This window comes from Hemiscyllium ocellatum, chromosome 5 (genome assembly GCF_020745735.1).
Source record: "Hemiscyllium ocellatum isolate sHemOce1 chromosome 5, sHemOce1.pat.X.cur, whole genome shotgun sequence".
NCBI lineage: Eukaryota > Metazoa > Chordata > Chondrichthyes > Orectolobiformes > Hemiscylliidae > Hemiscyllium > Hemiscyllium ocellatum.
The window spans coordinates 29,866,271-29,887,604 of NC_083405.1; the positions used below are offsets into that span (position 1 = coordinate 29,866,271).

The 21,334-nt window shown below is 39.4% G+C and overlaps 1 protein-coding gene across 1 annotated transcript in view; it reads left to right on the top strand.

Annotated features, from left to right (window-relative positions):
• Positions 1 to 2,175: 2,175 nt before the first annotated feature.
• chn2 (chimerin 2) overlaps positions 2,176 to 21,334 on the top strand; it is a 351,738-nt gene continuing 332,579 nt past the window's right edge. The window contains exon 1 of the mRNA XM_060824624.1: positions 2,176 to 2,868. Within this exon, the coding sequence (XP_060680607.1) occupies positions 2,823 to 2,868 (46 nt within the window). The 5' untranslated portion in view covers positions 2,176 to 2,822. The remainder of the gene's footprint in view (positions 2,869 to 21,334) is intronic.

Consider the following 21,334-nt stretch of genomic DNA (forward strand, 5'->3'; position numbering starts at 1 on the left):
CGAGGAGGCATAGTTGCAAATCGAGGGGTGATAGATTTAAGACAAATGTCAGAGGCAGGTTCTTTACTCAGAGAGTAGTAAGGGCATGGAATGCCCTGCCTGCCAATGTAGTTAACTCAGCCACATTAGGGACATTAAAACAGTCTTTGGATAAGCATATGGATGATAATGATGGGATAGTGTAGGGTGATGGGCTTAGATTAGTTCACAGGTCAGCGCAACATCGAGGGCTGAAGGGCCTGCTCTGCACTGTATTGTTCTATGTTTCAATTGACCCTGGGTCCCTGGCAATGTTAACCACTGAGCCATCACACTGCCCTCAAATTGGATTGTACTATAGGGCCACATGGAAGATCCAGTGGTCAGTAACAATATCTTTAACTTATGTCATATCTCAATGTAGTACAAGGTCCAAAGGTGCTTTCCAGAAGCATTATTAAACAATATTTGACTCTGAACCATGTAAAGAGAGAGGGAAAGTTACCAAAAGAGTTGGCCAAAGAGATAGGTTTAAGGAGTGTATTAGAGGAGGAGAATGAGATAGGACGATAGAGAAATTAAAATGAATGGGAAAATTTCTTAGTGAATTCATTTGAGAATATAACAGTTCAAAGAAAACATGCAAAGTTTGTGTGATAACTCTGTAGCAATGCCTGTTCCCTAACAAAAAAATGCTCATAGCTGGCCTGGAAGTCTTAGGAGCAAATGTTAAGATAGGGTCGTTATCTCCAAATGAGACCATTCTGTTTGTTTTCCTACCAAGCAGTAGTTCATTGGAGGTATGATCAGGAAAAGTGATCTATCAGGTTGGTTTTTGCAGGATTTGTGATTCTCTCTTTCGTGTCTCTGAGTAACTTTAACCTGTTGCTTTGCAGAAGCAGCACCAACCTTCCCATCATCTGGTTTGCTATTTGTGTTTGCATTTCTTTCTCAGGATGGTGAATTTAGTAAAAAATAAACATCTTAGTTTCATAGAAGTGAGGAGGAGGAGTAGGTATTTGGTCCTTTGAGATTGTTGAACTAATAGGAATGGTACACTGTTGGCCAACCCATCCATTCTGGTCATTCAGATAACACCAAGAAATTATTCATTATTTGTGAAAAGCATAATGGAGTAGATCTATTGATTGTGAAAAGCATTTTGCTGGACTTGAGTATCTAAAACATCAAGGCGGCTGTCATGTAAGAAGCTCCCCTATTTTTCAATCACGCTTACATGAGGAAACCATTAGGCTTGGCATTGCAGGTCCTCAAAGGCATGAACAAGTGTTTATATATTCAGTCCGCAGTGTCCACTTTTAGATTGTAAAAAAGATCTACCACTTACATTTGTTGACATAAATGCAATCCCTTCTTTGGTTAGAGCAATGTAATTCATTTATGAGCTTGATGGTCAGAGTTGTTGCCCAGCACTCTCAGGAATAGCTTTTAATAATTGCTGTCCATCAAGAATGAGTTCAAACCAAAGTTCAAGATTGTGCTGGTTTTCAGTCACCAGCTATTGTCACTATTTTTCAAGGAGTGGAAGCCATAAAACAAGATCTGTCTGGCAATGAAAGTTTGAAACTAAGTTAACATTCTGTAGCAGACTTAGGAATCTTATACCTCAACCTGCACTTTGTTAAAACTTTAGGAATTGTGTGCGTGATCTTTTGTTGTCAAATTTTGCTTAATTTCACTGGGCTTAAAATCGTAGGCAGACTGCACTGACTAAGCAGAGATTCTGCGTGTTGAATTTGTTCGGTTTGAACATTTTAAAAGATGATGTTAGAATTTTCTTGCCATTTTTGCCTTAAATACCATATGTGAGGGACACTCCATATCCCTTCCCAGAAGCGGAGATGGATTCAATTTATTACTATTAATTGAACAAGACTTTTAAGAAGTTATTCCAAACATTTGGCTGAAGCGCACGAGCAAAGCATCGGAGAAAAGTGTGTGGCATTTGATAAAGTACTTTGCAGGGATTTATTGCACGCACAACAAATAAACTCTAGGAAAGAAAACAGCTCCAATCAGCTCCGAGCTGCTGCAGAAGCTGAGTTGCGATGGCGGAGTATGACGGAAGTTGTAGTCCGTCAGTGCCCTCGCTCCTTCACGCGCCATGGAGCTGCCTGGAAAGGGGGGGACTACAAGTCCCAGAAGGCGCTGCGAGCGGGCAGACTGTCCAGCAGACTCCACTGTTTGCAGCCTCCGGTCGGGCTGGCGACAATGTTCCTCTGCTTTGGGTTTTGCACATGGTAACGTGTGGTCACGGTGCTGTGAAACTGTTGGAAATGGCGTTGGCGATGGGTCGCAACGTGCGCATTTCAAAAAGACCTTCCTGGTATTTGTAAGAGTCTTTGTGACTGCAGTGTTTGTGGTTCATTTGGTGTGCGCGTTGTTTTTCCATGTCCTGGGGTATTCTTTTTTTTTGCCAAGTGGCTCTCACTGCTTGTGTTGGATATGAGCCGCCCTGCCACAGTTTTTAAATCAGCAGTTAAATAGGCAAGCAGCTCTGTCACAGTGATTACAGCGCTCCCTACTTTGCTACACCGATCATCGAGTTGGAAACGTTGTATCGCAACCTCCCCTGTCTCTGCTGGAGACGTTGTATCGCAGTGTCTGTCCACGACTCGCACAGAAGGTCTGCCCCAAGAGGGGGAGTTTGAAGAAGAAGAAGAAAAAAAATACGCGTTCAGGCAACACACTTCGAATTTGACAGTTCAGGAAGTGGTTTGAAATGGGTGATACCGCCACACCATGTAGAAGACTGTCGACCTGTCAGCATTAAATTCTTATTAAATTTTTTTAAAAAAAACATACACACACACTCATCGAAGATGGCATCAAGTAACTCGAGTTTATCTGGCTCATCGGTTTCGTCAGGTAAGGAAGGAGAAGGCAAAATGACAGGTTAAGACGATGTCAAGTAGATGACATGCAAATTGAATGCTTTAAAGCGCGTTGTTAGTGATGCTTGCTGAGCATGTCTGACATTTTTGTTTGAAGATCTAATCCATGGTAACATGTTATTGCCTGGAATGTTACCGTGTTTTTTTTTTAGTTTTCCTTTTTTCTTTTTTAAAAAAACATTGAGATCACTGTTTTAGTAATATCAGCTTTTTGGCCTAGTTATACTTTGTTTTGATCGTTTATGTTAAAAGTCACTGATAACTTGCTACATGACCCACCCTCTCCGCTCCATAAAGCATGACTTGTCTCAGCAACAGTTATAGCCATAGCTTTTTTTATGTATCGCACACACTTTAGTGGCACTAAAGTGGTTCTAGTCGGGTGTACATAACTGCAATTCTCCATTAAATCTCTGTCAAGCAGTAATCATAGGTGACTATCAATCGAGTAACCTGACTTGTATTACATACTAATTTAAAGCTTATTGCTACTGTAATAACATTAAACATGAGATCTTTTAACGCACATGTTCTAATATAATTACAATGCAACTCTAACATAAAAAAAGTTGTTTGAAATAATTTGTTTTGAGAACCCATGATGTTGTTGCTAATTGAGTGATACAGTGATATTTAAATCTTATTTTATCAGTGCACTGTTCTTGAAATGACATGTAGACGTGGGTAAATACCTAACTTCTGATTAAGATTGAAATTCTTGCTAAGGTGATGAATACTGAGAATTCTTAAGGTGCTTGGTCTCAAATTCACATCAAAAAATTGAAATTTTGGAAATTTCCTAGTAGATGGCAAGTTGTTAAAGTCAGAAAATATTATAGCCACAGTAAATCATGAAGTTTTTTTTGCTATCATTGATATTATGCACAATGAGTTTTTAAACTGTGCAAGAAGATTTGAAATAATGAGTAGAGAAGCTAATTTTATTTAAGATGGTTGAAGTTACCACCTTAATCTCCATCATCTTGCTGCTTACTTGATACATATGAAAATAATGATGATTAATAGATAAAGTGCTCTAATTTAGAGATTTCTGTTTTAATTTAAAACTGCAACATGGTTCTTGGTTATTTAAAATCAATTTTAGTAGTATCGTGCAGAATTAATGTCTGGTATATCTAAATATAAAGGTTGAATTGCTTTCTAAAAAAAAGTATAAAAACAAATCTAATAGCATGAATATGACTAATATTTCTTACTTATATTCTCATGTAGCCCTATTTTTATTAATAAACTGAGTAAAACCTGTAGCCTAAGATTGACCAGCTGTATAAAATACTTCAATTCTCTTGAAAAGAGAAAATGTCTCCACTTAATTTTGCAAATCTCAAAAAACATTGGTGCATTAGTTAATGCATTTATCATGAGGTAATTTTGTGAAATTGTGGACTCTGTCACTCTGAAGTATTAAGTATTTCTGAAGCTTGCTTACTTTATTACTTCTAGGAAGTGAGTAAGAGCTTGGCACCTTGCCATGAGAAAAGCATGGATTGGCAACTTGATGTATTAAGTTTGTGCCACTGGTACGACCCTATGTTTGGGATTTATTCTAAAAATATAATAAAGAACTGCATGAAGTTGCATTTATGTTGACCTAAATACTTTGTATATGTTCACGTATTCCTTAAAACATCTTCACTCTAGCTGGGGGTCACTGGATATTTATACTGAAAACTGAACTGAACCTGCAGTGCAGTTTTCTTTCTTATAGAAAATGCAAGTATACTGTTATTTCTCTAAGCAAGACATGACTGCTTTATTGCCACCAAGCTTTCTTGTCAAAGGAAATTCTGATTGCTCCAAATTTTATCTTTGAATGTGAATAACTGAACAGATTGCACAACTTTACTTTGGAGTCTGACACTCCAATGAGTCAGTTGGGAGTATATTTTGGCACACTGTGAGAAATAATAGTTTCTCTCGTATTTATATCTATCCAAAAAAAGTTGAATGTGGAATATGTAGTTTTGTTTTAATAATGCTTTTGCTAACAGTGCAGCACTGCTTTGGTAAAATGCATTTTAAGAAATAAAATTCTGCACAGGTAGTGGTCGTTGAATACAATTTCCCCAGAAGTGACTGTAGGAAAGATGCTGTAATGACAGTTGACTATCCATCTACACCTTTTTGGTGGAAAACCCCAATTCAGACAGCACGTACACAATTTTGCCAAGTGGTGGGTTATAATCAATCCAAGTCATCCATGGTACAGAGGCAATAAACTACATGGTATACGGAATTCACAAGGCAAAGGCCCAGAATTGTGGATTCAAATGTGTTCTTGTGAGTGCACTGTTCACATGGTGTATCGGAATTATACATGATGGTTTAAAATCATTGCATCACTTTTATTGTAATAGCAATGTCTCCTTCAAAAAGAAATTCTCTCATTGTCTGTGGTGCTGTCTCACTCGCGCACGTCTCTCTCATGGAAATAGTCTTTTTTTCTCTTTTTGCTTTCTCACGTGCTCACGCGCTCTCTCTCTCTGTCGCTCACTCTCTCTCTCTGTCGCTCACTCTTGCTCTCTGTCTCACTCGTCTTCAAGGTAAATTTTTACATATGTGGCATAATATACAGTGGTCAAATTTATCTACGCCAAGTGACTCAATGTTCTGAGTATCATTATTTTCATTTGCGATAAATATTTAGCTATGATCTGTAAATTGTAATATTATAGTAGATTGATACTATTTTTGTTGCAGTGTCTTCTTCTATACAATATCAAAGTGGAAAAGAGACATTCAAGTCTTTTATTTTAGTATTGACTGTGTTCATGATAATCAATACAAACACAATTTCTTTTCCATATCTGGAATGATTTTGTGAACAAGGAGCCCAGGTCTCTGCCAGTACTTATCATGAACTACCTAATAAAAACAAAAGCAAAATACGGCAATGTTGAAATCTAAAATAAAGATAAAATGTTAAATGCATTTAACAGGTCAGTCAAAATCTGTGGAAAGGCAAACGGAACCAAAGTTTAAGGTGGTTAAGCTTCATCTGAGTTGGAAAATATAATAACTGATTTTTAAAGAAATACAGAGAAAGAATGATGGGTGTTTACTTTTGGTAAACATTATGATCTGCAATTGTTGAACCCAGAAGGCTGTACTATTTCCTGATTTGGAGGTGCCAGTGTTGGACTGGGGTGTACAGTTAAAAATCACACAACACCAGATTATAGTCCAACAGGTTTAAACCTAGCTTTCGGAGTGACGCTCCTTCAGGTGATTGTGGAGGGCTCGATAAATTCTGTGTTACGATCAAGCCCTCCACAATCACCTGATGAAGGACCGTCGCTCTGAAAGCTAGTGTGCTTCCAATTAAACCTGTTGGACTATAACCTGGTGTTGTGATATTTTTTTTTAAACTGTGTGTACTATTTCCTGAAAGTCTGCTCTCACCCTTGCCCTCCCACCCAGAAACAAGATAATCTTCTCCTTATCCTCATTTTCGAGCCACCAATCTTCACATTCAATAGATCAGCCTCCTCCATTTCTGTCATTTTGAGTAAGATGCCACTAACAAGCATGCTTCCTTTCCCTTAGCTATCTGCATTCTGAAGGAACTGTTCTCGCTGGCATTCCCCAGTCCACTGCTTTTGATCACCTCCAACACCACATCCCTATCACAGCAAACACAAGGGCACCCCTTGACTTTTTACCCTCTCCCTTCCCAGTGTCCACCATATCAAGCAATCCTTATGGTAACTACAATGTTTTTGTATTTCAATTTAGTACAGTCTATTATTTGCCAACAATGATGTCTTGTCTGCATTTGGAAGATCACATAGATTGTATGACTGCTCTCCAGAACTTTTCTGTTTTTTCCATGTGACCTTAAGCTTCTAGTTGCTTGTGATTTTAATCTTTCACTCCTCTTCCTTTTATGACCGTTGCCTTTCCCCTCCACTGAAGCTCAACACACACTCACTCCTAGAGCAGCATTTACGTTATTTGATTTGGCATTGACAATTTTCCAAACTTAAAGTTGATTCAAAATAGTTGTACTCATAACTTAGGCTCTCATTTTATGGTGTTTTTGGTCAGCAGTTGTAAATAATAATTTCCAATGACCTGTTACTCTAGACCCCTCTTTAGATTCATTTAAAAAAATTATTAATGTCAATTCCCATCATTTGATCACTTTTGGTTCCACATTATCTCAGGTCTTCTCTTTTTGTTTTGCTCTTTTACCTGCTCCACCCTTTTCCTGTTCGTGTACTTGCTAAGAACCAGGTTCGTCTCTTGACCTGCGTCTCAGAGCTGGAAAAGGTTATCAACTTGAAATGTTAAACCAGTTTCTGTCTCTACTCCAACTGCTGCCAGCCTTCCTGAATATTTCCAGCATCTTCTGTTTCAGTCCAATGGAAACAGTTAGTTATAGAAGTACAGCCCATAGAACCAACACCATTTAACCATTCTTCCTACCTGGGCTAGGAAGATATATAAAATCTCCGACTTAATTTTGCCAGGTGTAAGGACGTTTTATTTGTGGGTCTTGTGATGTCATGATAGATTTGAGAATCCTACGTGCTGTTTGATGGGATAGCAAAGTTTGAGCTGGACCTAACTTTCTCTTATTGGGACTATCAAGTAGAAGTATCTTGGTTTTGTTCATGGTTGCATCAATTGAGTGTTTCCTTTTTTCTTCTCTGCTCTTCCATGAGAGAACTTAGCTGAGATCAGAAACTTATTGCATGGGAATGCTGACAAGAACAAACCGATCACTTAGTTGTAAATTACATCCTCATAGTAAGCTACTGCATCACTCAATCAATCACAAATAATGCCTTCAGTGCTATTGTTTAAAAGCAGTGTGTCCTACCTCAATATTTTAGTCTTTGCTGCTTCATAGCTTTTCACTTTCCCCTTTGTAAGCATGGTATCTTTACGAAACAGTTTGAAAGATAAATGTGACAAATTCTTTGCAAAGTCCTCTTAACTACCTTTCCTGATTGCAAAGTGACGTGACTGTAGTGATAAAGGCCTGTTGCCCGAACGAGTTGCTTTCCAAATAGATATTACCCTAGTATTGTGGAACAATGTATCCCAGTATGCACCACACAAAAATTGCATGCAGAAATTGACTAGATTAGATTTATCCTGTCAGTTTACTGCAAAGCGATGGAAGGAGTCCATGCTGAAACGTGTACTAATAATTAGCCTCTTTATTGCTCAGTTTGGATTCTGTCAGACCCATGCAACTTTACATAGCAGCACAGTTTTGATGTTGACATGGCAATAAAGGGAACCATGACTTGGAGGTCCTGGCGTTGGACTGGGGTGGACAAAGTGAAAAATCACACAACACCACCTTTATAGTCCAACAAGTATATGTGGAAGTATTAGCTTTTGGAGTGCCACTCCTTCAATAGCCTCTGTCCGCATCAAATCATTAAATAAAATATGACACCAAGAACCTCAGCAAAGCTGTTAGTTGGAAATTCTTTCAGTTACTGGAGTTGTACTTGATGTCATGGAATTATGATTTTGGTTGTTTGCGGTCCTTTGGCATTGTGTTAGGAAAATAAACTGCAGAAGTTCTTCAGAGAATTCTCCTTGGTTCAGATATCTTCAGCTGCTTTAAAAAAAACCCAAAGAACTGCAAATGCTGGAAATTGGAAAGAAAAACAGAAATTGCTGGAAAAATCAGCAGATCTGCCAACATCTGTGGAGAGAAAGCTGAGTTAGCATTTCCAGACCAATAACCATTTGGTGTCCATTCTGAATTCTGTTTTTTCTCTCCACAGATGAATGCTGAGTTTTCCCAGCAATTTCTATATTTTTTGTTTTTTGTATCTTCATCTGCTTTGTTGATGTTTTTTCATTTTGCATATGATTGCACATGGGACTGATTGCTATGATTCTTGAGTGCACAACCCTGCTTTTAAAACCTCTATAGTGAAGCAGCTCATGCTAGACTACAGATGCAGCAGTATCTGGAAAACATCCAGGCTTGTGCTGACAAATGTAAACTGGTCAGTATTAACAAAGCAAAAGATTATCCATTTCTCTTTAACTTTCAAAGGCATCAGCAATATTGAGTACCTCACCAACAACATAGAGTCATAGAGATATACAGCAAGGAAACAGACTCTTTTTGGTCCAATTTGTCCATGCCAACCCGATATACTAACCTAATCTAGTCCCATTTGCTAGCACTTGGCCCATATCCCTCCAAACCCTTCCTATTCATATACCCATCCAGATGCCTTTTAAATGCTGCAATTGTGTCAACCTCTACCACTTCCTATGGCAGCTCATTCCATACACGCACTACCCTGTGCATAAAAATATTGCCCCTTTAGTTCCCTTTTATATCTTTTCCCCTTTCACCTGAATCCTATGTTCTCTAGCTCTGGACTCCCCCACTCCAGGGGAAAAACCCTTGTTTATTTACTCTATCCATGTCCCTCATAAACCTCCTATAAGGTCACCCCTCAGCCTCCGATGCTCCAGGGAAAATAGCCCCAGCCTATTCAGCCTCTTCCTATAGCTCAAATCCCCCAACCCTGGCAATATTCTTGTAAATCTTTTTTGAACCCTTCCAAGTTTCACAACATCTTTCCAATAGGAAAAGAGACCAGAATGGCCTAACCCAATGTCCTGTACAGCTGCAACATGACCTTCCAACTCCTCATACTCAATGTGCTGACTGCCGGAATCGGAAAACCTACGCCCATACTCCACCCCGCCCTTCCCCTCACCTCCATCCAAGGCCCCAATGGAACCTTCCACATCCATCAAAGTTTCACCTGCACATCCATCAACGTCATTTATTGTGTCCGTTGCTCCTGATGCGGCCTCCTCTACATTGGGGAGACTGGATGCCTTCTCCAGAGCGCTTTAGGGAACATCTCTGGGACACCTGCACCAATCAACCCCACTACTCCATGGCCCAACATTTCAACTCCCCCTCCCACTCTGCCAAGGACATGCAGGCCCTGGGCCTCTTCCACCGTCACTCCCTCACCACTTGACGCCTGGAGGAAGAACGCCTCATCTTCCGCCTTGGAACACTTCATCCCCAGGGCATCCATGTGGACTTCACGAATTTCCTCATTTTCCCCTTCCCCCACCTTACCCTAGTTCCAACCTTCCAGCTCAGCACCATCCTCATGAGCTGTCCTACTTGCCAGTCTTCCTTCCCACCTATCCGCTCCACCCTCCTCTCTGATCTATCACCTTCATCCCCACCCCCATCCACCCATTGTACACTTTGCTACCTTCTCCCCACCCCCACTCCCATTTATCTCTCCACCCTGGAGGCTCTCTTCCTTCAGTCCTGATGAAGGGCTTTTGTCCAAAATATTGATTTTCCTGCTTCAGATGCTGCCTGACCTGCTGTGCTTTTCCAACACCACTCTAATCTAAACAATAAAGGAAAGCATACCAAATGACTTCTTTACTATCCTATCTGCCTGCACTCCTAGGTCGTCATATTCAGGACCTTATCATTAGCTGTATGTGTCCAGCTCTGGTTTGCTTTCCCAAAATGCAGCACCTCCCACTTATCTAATTTTAAACCCATCTGCCACTCCTCAGCCCATTGGTCCATCTGATCAAGGTCCTGTTGTATTCTGAGGTAACCTTTTTTCGCTGCCCACTATACCTCCAATCTTGCATGAGAGGATTGGGGTCACCATTAACCAGAACTTGACCATCTTTATCAACGACTCAGCAATGTGAGTGGAAACATACCTTATTGAGTGAATAACGTGTTGACCACTCATGAGATGTCTCCAAAATTTCATAGGTCTGAACTCGGGCATATAATAGAATACTGACTAGTGGCTTGGACAAGTTAACTTCACAAGTAAGATGTTCAAAACTGTCTGAGAACACTTTTTTCAATCAGTGTTCCAGCACTGGTCTCTAATCACCTGCTGCAACCATTGATGCACTGTGCTAGCAACAAGCAAGATCAAGAGGACATGCTGCCAAAAGTCACTGAGGTAACTTTAATGGTATCAGCCCCTAGAATTCTTTACCACCAAAACAGGCAAGAGGCACAATGTTGTGAAAAAAACCTTTGAATGCAATTTGAACAACATCATTTGGATATTCAGAACTGTTCTTTCATCATTGCTTATTTGATGGTCTGGATTTTGTTCTTTGCAGCGAAAGAACAGAACTTTCCATTCACCTCTAACACCCACAGACTTTTTGTTTGCTGAACAGTGGCAATTTCTTCTACTCATTGTGTTATTCAGCATGATACCATCTAGAGGGAATCTGTGGCATGTGGAAAAGGACAAAAAAGTGATTCTTCAAACAATTGAAGTTGAACCAGGTGGTACAAAAGCAAGATTTAAATGATGTACAGAATATGAATTAATGATTGCAAATAGAATTAAGGGAGATAACAACATTTTTAAAAAAAATCTGGTCTTTTGTTTAAGAAAATCAAAACTAATTTTCTTTTGAAGAAATAAGACTGGAGACTTGGAACAATGTTTTTAGAGCCATGGAAGTTGTACAGCTGAAATGATCACTTCTCATAATTTTAAAAATTCTCACTTCTAATGTTTTTTTTCAAGTATTTTTAGTGTGGACTAGATGGGTTAAGGCAATATTTTCACCAAGTTTGAGGCCGAAATAAATAGTAGCTGACAGGCATTTCTATAATTATTTCAGTGTAGTTTTTTGTTTTAAGTTTTAAAAAAATGTAAAATTAACACTTGAATTTTTTTCAAACTATATTGTAACATTTACCATTTTAAGCTTTGAGTCATTAAAAAGTTAATGTATTTCATCAACGTTGGAATATTTTCTGAGGATACACCGTATTCGCAGCATGCAACCTGACCATTTGCTTTAACTAGTCCATGCTGATATTTATGCACTGACGAGCCCCTTCCTAGCCTGTTTAATTTTATTACACCATTCTTCTTTTTTTGTTTCTTTTTTCCCTCCTGTTTCTCAAGCATTTGCTAAATCCATTCATACCAGTTGCCTTAACTACTCTTTCTCGAACACATTGAGTTCACTGTTTGGAGAAAGAGATTTATCCTGAATTCTCCCCTAATTTATTGATGACTGTCTTAGATTTGTGCCCACAATTGCAAAAGGATATATTGTTTCCAAATCTGCCAAGCCAAACCTTTCACAACCTTAATCTTTGAATCTTCCAAAACCTCTAAGGCCTGTATCAGTTCAACCCTCAGTTCTTATCAGAGTCTATACTTCAAAAGTACTTAAATCATTGTAAAGCGTTTTGGAATATCCATGAGTCATGAAAGGCATGATTATAATTGCATGATTTTCTATTTTCTGAAGTGGATAAGCCAGTCTGTATGAACTCTGTTTTGATACAGTTCTCATAAATTATCTTTGCTCTTTCTCCCAGTGTCTCTATGTATTCTTTATTGAATGGGAAACAGAATTATTCAAATTAATGCACGGTCGTCTACCTAGGTTATTTTAAACATAATCGCTCTGCTTTCAGTTCTCCCTCCATAGAAAGGGACACTTAAGTGCTTCATTTGCCTTTTTAAAATGACCATAGATATCTGCTGTTGCTACTTTGTGTATTTGTATCCTAAGGTACTACTACTCATTCACCCCATTCAGAGTTTAAAATAACATAACACCAGGTTATGGTCCAACAGGTTTATTTGGAAACACTAGCTTTCACAGCGCTGCTCCTTCATCAGGTGGTTGTGGAGTATAAGATTGTAGGACACAGAATTTATAGCAAAAGCTTATATTGTGATGAAACTGCATTTATATGTTGAAAAAGACCTGGATTGGATTTTTTTAAGTCTCTCATCCTTTTAGAATGAACATGTTGGTTTCAGTTCTTTAATATATAAATCACAGAACAGTTAAAGATACATTCTCAAGTAAACTTGAACAATTGGTGTCATGTCGGCCCAGATAATACACTGAAGGTGTGAGCTGACCTGTGAGAGACTGTGTCACAATGGTCACACTGATTTCTAATCTAAAAAGCTAGTGCTTCCAAATAAACCTGTTGGACTATAACCTGGTGTTGTGATTTTTAACTTTGTACACCCCAGTCCAATACCGGCATCTCCAGATCATGACCCTATTCAGACAATTACCTTTCTATGGAATATCATCTGTTTTACTTACTTTTTTTCTGGCAAAATATACATTTACACACTTGATTATTTTCCATTTTCATGCTCATTTTGCAAATATATTAGTATCTCTTATTTTTCACAGACTTCCTTTATTAACGATACACCTCCATTTGATGTCCTCTGTAAATTTTGGAACTGTACTTCTGATTTCCATATAAATGGTGAACAACAGTCATCTCTGCACCTTCCCTGAAGAAAACTACTTTGTCTTTTGCAGTCTGAGTAAATGCTTTTAACCTAAGTCTGTTTTTCTGTTTGATTGAGAACATGCTATCTTTTCTGCTACTTTTCCTCTGACATCACTTGTTCTGATTGTAGTCATGGATGTATTATATAGTACCTTATCAAAAGCCTTTTGGAAATCCAAATACAGTATATGGTATCTTTGGATGTTACTTTATTTATCTGATATAACAGACTTTTCTCGTATACAGTAATGATACCATCCTTATTTTGGATCTATAAAAAATAGTGGTCATGGATCATATTTATTTTTGTGCTCGTTTATGAAGTTTAGAAAATGTACTGCACGTAGCACATCCATCCAGTCCTCCTAAATCGGTTTTGCATGAAGAAAGTCAACGTAATGCTTTCTCGACTTGCCTGTAATATGTCTTAATCCCAGTTATAAAAGAGCTTCACCTTTACACCAAGTCCATTAGCTTTATGATAAAGTCTGAATAATTTCGTTTTACCAATTTGGGCTATTCTTGATGTGAATTGGGTTAGAATTGCCCAAAGTTTTGTCACATAGAATCTGAAATGGGCAAGAAAGAGAGAGGAAAGTGTCTGCAATATTAGTGGAGTCTAGATTTAAGTGAAGTTCCATTATCAAGAAGAAAATGTGCTACTTATTTGGTTAAGTTGCTAATGTGGTTCCATTTAAAAATAGTATGTGAAATGTCTGATATGAATAGACAAATACTTGTTAGTAGTTGGGTGGAAGTCCGTTTCAGGCATTTAAAAAGGTCAAAATGAAGAATTACATCATTATCCTTTTTATGTTCTATTACAATTTTGTATTTTTTTTAAAAAAAGTAATTGGAAGGAGCAAATTACTGCAAATGCTGGAATCTGTATTGAAAACAACAAATGCTGAAGATCACAGCGGTCAGCTTGCATTCATGGAGAAAGAGCAATGCTAATATTTTGAGTATAGATGACTCTTCATCAGTCAATAATTGGAATGTTGATTGAATGCTTAATAGGTTTGTTGGTATTAGAGGCCAGAATTCACACATGGAGGAACTTAGTCATTTAGTCAGAATTAAACATTCAAGTGGGACTTGCTAGAACCAGGTGAGGTCAAGAAACCAATTCGGGCTTCAGAGTTCAATCTTTCAAATAAACCTAGATCAGCTGTGATATTACTAATAGTCAAGGAAGTCTTGTCTTTTAATATAAAATAAAGTTAGGTGTGTTTGGTCCAATTTAACATAAAGGTTAACAAAGTACAAATAATAACTGAATGAAACAGTCAAGCGACAACAGAAGGCAAATAAAGGCGAGCACAAAAATGCAATGCAAATGACTGTATGTGCATCTGCAGAAAATAGGGCCTCAGGCAGTCAAGGTGCAATCAAGTTCAATGTATTTGCAAGGAGAAAAATGTGCCTGAGGCAGATGGGCTCTGAAAATGAACAGCTGTTTTGAAATGTGAAATGCCATGCATAAACTGGACATATTTAGTGATTTCAGAAGTGACTAATAGCCACTTTGTAATTGTTATAACTAGTAAATGCACAACTGTTTTTATTGACAATTGTCGGAACCACTTTGGAAAATAACTTCAGAATTGCTTTTTGTGTGTGGGGAAGTGAATTTCAGTGAGCTGGAGTGGTTGTGCTCCTTTAGAATAAGGAAAGCATGCCACTTTTGCTATAGACAGACCTACTGTAGTATTTCACATATTTAATGCCTGACTTACTGCAGCATTGATAATTACAATGATATTTAGTTAAGTAAATACAGAGGAACCTCGATTGTCTGAATGGCACAGGCGGGGGAGTGTTTTGTTTGGATAATCGAATGTGGATAACACAGTTTAGCCAAGCATCAGGACCCTGCGATCTTGTCCAGATAATCAACGTTTGAATAATCGAGGTTCCTCTGTACTATAACAAAGAAAAAGGTATTTGAGTGAGTTAAATATTCTATTTAATAAAGCTTTAAAAGAACACCTGTTGAAAATTTCTTTTGTAACGTTTTGTCACTTAAAAGATATTCAACTAAAACTGTTCACGTTCGCAGCCCTTAAGTTCAGTGAATCTGCCTGGTTTTGCCAGTCAATTTGAATTTGTTTAGGCGAAAGTGAGGACCACAGATGCTGGAGTCGAGAGTGTGGTGCTGGAAAAGCACAGCTGGCCAGGCAGCATCCGAGGAGCAGGAGAGTCAATGTTTTGGGCAAAAGCCCTTCATTAGTAATGAGGCTGAGAGGATGGTGAGGTAAATGGGAGGTGTTTGGGGCTGCTGGGTGGGGTGGGGGAGGTAGCTGAGAGTGCAATGGTAGATGAAGGTGGGATAATGGTGAAAAGGTGGAGTGGATAGGTGGGAAGAAAGATGGACGTGTTATGAGGGTGGTGCCGAGTTGGAAGGTTGGAGCTGGGATAAGGTGGAGGGGAAATGAGGAAACTGGTGAAATCTACATTGATGCCTAGGGTTGGGAGCCCCGAGGCGGAAGATGAGGGGTTCTTCCACCTGGTGGCAATGGAGGAGGCTCAGGACTTGCATGTCCTTGGGGTGGGGGCGGTGTGTGGAAGGGGTGGTGGGGTTGGTTGGTGTGGGTGTCCTGGTGATGTTCTCTGAAGCGCTCTGTGAGTAGGTGTCCTGTCTCCCTAGCATCAGGGAGACCGCATCGGGAGCAACAGATATACAGTAAATGACGTGTGGAAGTATTGGTAAAACTCTGAATGTGGAAGGCTCCTTTGGGTCCTTGGACGGAGGCGAGGTGTGGGTGCAGGTTTTGCACTTCCTGCGGTGGCAGGGGAATTTGAATATTTTGTTTAGTGCTACTGAAAGCCAATCCTGGTAATTGTTTTTGAGAATAAACTCATTGGTTTCAGGTATATTCTTTACAATAGCAATAGATGTATTTTGTTAGGGAACTTTGTCTCTGATGTTGAGATTTTGAAACTGGCTTAAACTGTTCCTTAGCTGCTGGTAAAGTGAGGCTTATAAACTAAATATACTTCAGAGTGGTTGTTCCTGTGAGGTGTATTTTCCCTGCTTAGGATAGAACTCCCCTCTATTCAGTGCTCCCCTTTAGAGGTGTGGATGAAATTACCGGTTCACAATTTATTGAAATAACTCTTGTGCAAATCTTTGTTTTTTAGGAATTTGTATTTGGAAACCTAAGAAGAGAAGTATTTTAATCTCTCCAGCCTCTTGTGACATTCAGTGACACTCCACGTACCTGTCTTTGCTCCATACATTATTTATGGAAGGGAATTCTAAACTATGGCCCCTAAATTTAGATTCTCCCATAAGAGGAAATATCTGTTTGACGTGCAGCTGGCCAAGTCGCTTATGATTCTGTATTTCACCTTTCGCTGTTCTAGGTTCTAGCAGATTCGAGCCCAACCTTTCCTCAGGCATTCTGCTCATTCTAAATATTAGTCTAGTGAACTTCTTCCAACCTATTAACATTTAGCTGTAAGTATGGTGACCGTTACTGAACATGGTATGCTGGATTCAATCTCACCAGTCCCCTGAAGCATAACCTCCCTACTTTTTGAATTAATTCCCCTTGCAGCAAAACACAACCTTTTTTATTAGCTTTCCTGATTACTTGATGTCCCTGCATTCCAAAGTAACGAAGATGTGTCTTGGGGAACTGTGAATGACAAAATCTTGCATAGCTTTAGGAAATGAGGAAAAGGAAGTGGAGAAAATAAAGACTTAAGTAGCTAAACTGACGAAACAAAATAAATAAAATATGTCGGGTGGTGGTTGGGAACAAAGATTACGATCTGAAATTGTTGAACTTAGTGTTGAGTGCAGAAAGTTCTGAAGGGCCCAGTTGAAAGATGAGGTGCTGTTATTCTGTTACAACGAGAGAGTTGGCCTCTGCTAAGAAGAGAACACTGTGCCAGACAAAACAGACTCTTATCAGCATGTTTTCCAGTGTTAGGGTTAGATTTTAAAAGAATGCTTTATAGCACATGAAGGAAGAGGAGAAGTTGAGCTGCTGTATGGAGTATTTTCAGTTCTCAATGAAAAGATTGAAGGAAGGTACAAGTTCTGATGGAGGTGCCCAGGTGGAGGGAGAACATTGGAGATGTGTAAAAGGGTCCCCTAAGTAGGGAGGTGAGGAGGGACTTCTAGCCAAATAATTGGGCAGTGAGATGAATGTGATGGAAGAACAGGTCAGTGTGATGCCAAAATCAAATTTTTTTTTGAGATGTGGTGTAATAAATAAAACTGAGATCCTTCTTAGCACAGATTGACTTCCTTTTCTGACCATGAATAGAGAATTGTGAAAATGCAGCAAAGATTGAGCTTGGATGAAGGGTTGGTATCAGAAGGAAGAGATGGAAAGGATGATTTAAGATGCTACTGATGAATTGTTGAGCTTGTGATCCTTCATATTTGCAAGGAAGAAAAGTTTTTTTTTGTTAAAGCACTGGAGGGAGTGAAAGATGAAATCGAACTGGGAGCCAGGATAATTTTTCGATACAGTCAGTATCCCTGAAGAGATAGCTTGAGGGCACTTCGTCTTGAGTGAATGTGCTTTCAGAGACCAGAACAGTGTTTAATGAATGTGAAATGTCTAGGTATTATCAAAAACTCACACATCAACACACCTCTGGATCTTTCAACCCCTTCACTTAGATGTGATTGCATCTGATCCTATCGTTACAGTAAAATTGGAAGTATCAGAAGTCCTAGCCCATCAATTAAATGTCCTGAAGAGGTAAAGGGAATAATTGGAAGTGCTATGTCTACAGAATTGTAACAGAAACCTGTAGAAATCATGCTGCAACTATACAAAGTGCAGATTAGACAACTTCTGGAGTACAGTGAGAGGTATAACACCACATCATAACAAGGCTATATTGAACTTGGAGAGGGTGGACTCTAAGTCCACCCTCTAAGGGTTAAATTATGACGGGAGATTGTACATACCCTGTGATTTAAGAAGGTTACCAGTGAATTGATGGAAGCTTCCAGGTTATAAAGAGGAACAAATAGAAAAGGGAACAATTTCTAAAATTTAGAGCCTGATCTTTCAGGAGTGATATTAAGAAACCCTCTTTTTTTCAGTGTTTGAAGTTTGACATTCTCCTTTTAGTTTTAAAACTGATATTGAAATATTATTTCTAGTCAAGAGTATTAACAGTTACAGGGCAACATAATGTATTTAGAGTGAGGTCAAGGATCAGCCATGATCTCATTTTGAATGTGGAATTGACTCAATGGACTAAATGTCCTACTCCTGTTCCTTTGTGCATGACGCTTGAAGTTTTATCATGGGTTAGGTGTACCGTTTTAAAAGCACTTAATTATCAAATTAGTTTAATACTTAGTTAATTTTGTCACTACTGTATTAAAGCTATAATTATAGTGAAGTGTTAGTTTCACTGCTCTTAAATGCTATTATTTTAAGATGTCTTTAACTCATTTATTTCTTCATTCAATAATTTGTTCTGCAATGTTTTAGTTTAGTAGACATGGTTGTTGCACTTTTTAAATTGATGTTATCATTAAAGTGAAGTTAGCAGCGGGCATAACCCAGCCAAGCAAAAAACACATGCAGTCTAGATTCTGGATCACATTGACTCACTTCAGTTGAATTTATATATCAAATATAAAAAGAATATTAACTTTTTAATGATGTACCATTCAGGTGAAGCAATATTTGAATGATCCAAAGGTGAGTGAAGGATGTACAAGGTGAAGAAATCAAAAGGGGCAAGGAGAGTGATTACGCACTTGACCAAATGGATGTTTAACAAGTTTTCAAAGTCACAGCTCAGTAGTTTCAGGAAAGCCAATGTTTTATGGAGAGGAGGCAACAATAATCCCAAGTTCAAGTAGTGAAGGATGTTTGCTTGAGTATACCGAAAGAACTGCCTCAGACAATTTGAAGCTAGGCTGCAGGTGTGGTGGAAGAGGGATGTTTTTAAAATAAGGAAGATGACTTGAACTGATGTACTGGGAAATAGGATGCTAGTCGAATGCGGCAAAGATAATGAGTGATTAACTTAACTTTGTCATGCCTCCCCAGGCTAGTGCACTGGAATCCAGCCCTGCTATTCCTGGAGTCATCATGAAAGTTAAAAAGCTTTTAACAATTCTGCAAATGTGCTTGTCTTTTAGACCCAGGTTAACAATGCAGCCAGGTTTTACAAGGATTAATATTTTTACTACAAATGAAAATAAAAGTTTCTAGCTATGGGTGAGCAATTATAAACTGGTGTATAAATCTGAGTTAAAACTTTAAACAGTTTATAAAACTCCACCTTCACACAGACGCAGACGAGCACAATATGTATTAGGGGTGGAAGGGAAAAAAAACTGGCAAGAGTTTGCTGATCCCTGCCTACAGGCTGGTCAGTTTTTTGCAACTCGTCAATATCTCTGTTCTCCAGGTGTTTTCTGCCTCCTTGCAGAGGGCACAGAACGACTAGTTCACAAATTTAGAAGGCTGTGGCTTACTGCTTTAAAACTACAGCTTGCGGCAACTGGTGAGGGAAAGTAAACTGGCTTTAAGTACCTTTTTTACTACAGAGGAATGGACTTGTCAGTGGGCCAGAAAGCAGCAAGAAGGCCTTTGTCATTAACAAGTTGTCGTCATTCCACAGACCATTCAACAACTTGTTAATGTTTGAAGCTGTGTTTGCAGATATCCCTAGTTCTGCTCTTCTGCAGCAATCTGTTCTTGTGCTTTGAAAAAATAAATGTAAACAATATTAAAACACCAACAAAAAGAAAAATAAACACTAATAGGAACTTGTGGGAGAGCATTTGATTAGATTAGATTACTTAGTGTGGAAACAGGCCCTTCGGCCCAACAAGTCCACACCGACCCGCCGAAGCGCAACCCACCCATACCCCTACATTTACCTCTTACCTAACACCACAGGCAATTTAGCATGGTCAATTCACCTGACCCGCACGTCTTTGGACTGTGGGAGGAAACCCACATTTGTGCCCATCAGTGCATGAAAAATAATTTTGATATACTGTAGGTGAAAGTAGGTACCTTAACTGAGTCATTATAGCCTATCAAATGTCACTGGCTATTTATAAATGCCAGTATTATCACGAATTTGCATAGGATTCTCTTGGGCAGTGGGGTAGTGTAATTAAGTTGCATTAACAGAATAATAGCACTCTTGTCTGTAGCTCAGTGTATTTGGAGTTCAAGCTGAATTTGGGAAACTTAAACTTGGGGCCTAGACTGCTTAGATGGAAATGAAATATATTCATGGCATTATTTGAAGAAGGTAGACAAGCTGGAAGAACACAGCAAGCCAGTCAGCATCAGGAGGTGGAGAAGTCGACGTTTCGGGTGTAATCCTTCTGGGGATGGGATGAGGGGAGCTGCAGATAAATGGGGTGGTGGGCAGAGTGATGAAGTGGGGGAGAGGTGAAGTGAGGTAGAGGGTACGACCTGGTTAGTCAAGGGGAGGAATGAATCCGGGTTGGTGGAAGGGATGGGGAGGGAATGGGAAGGGAGTTGGGGGAAAGAAAAGGTTATTTGAAATTAGAGAACTCCGTGTTGAGTCCTCCAGGCTGTAAGCTGCCAGGTGGAAGATATGTTATTCCTTCAGTCTATGGTTTGATTCGTTATGGCAATAGAGGAGCTCAAGAATGGTCTTGTGGTTGGGGGAATTGAAATGGGCGGTGACTGGGAGGTCTGGTCAGCCCCTGTGGGCCCAGCTGAGATGTTCGGCGAAATGTCCCCTAAGTTTACGTTTGATCTCCTGGATGTAGGGAAGACCACATCAGGAGTACCGGATGCAGTAAACTGGGTTGGAGGAGAGGCAGGTGAACCTCTGTCTCACCTGGAAGGACAGATTGGGGCCCTGGACGGAGGTGAGGGAGGTGGTGTGCTGGCAGGTTTGCATCTTTTCTGTTTGTAGGGGAAGGTACCAGGAAGTTTGGGGGTGTTGATGGGAAGGATGGTGCAAACCCAAAGACTGTCAAAGGGAATGGTCCTTGCAGAAGGGGGAAAGGGGTGAGGAGGAGATGATGTTCTTGGTGGGTGGGGTCTAATTGGAGATGGCTGAAGTGTTTAAGGATGATATATTAGCTGTGGAGACTGGTGTAGGTGAGGACAAGGGGGGCCCTGTCTTTATTGCGTTT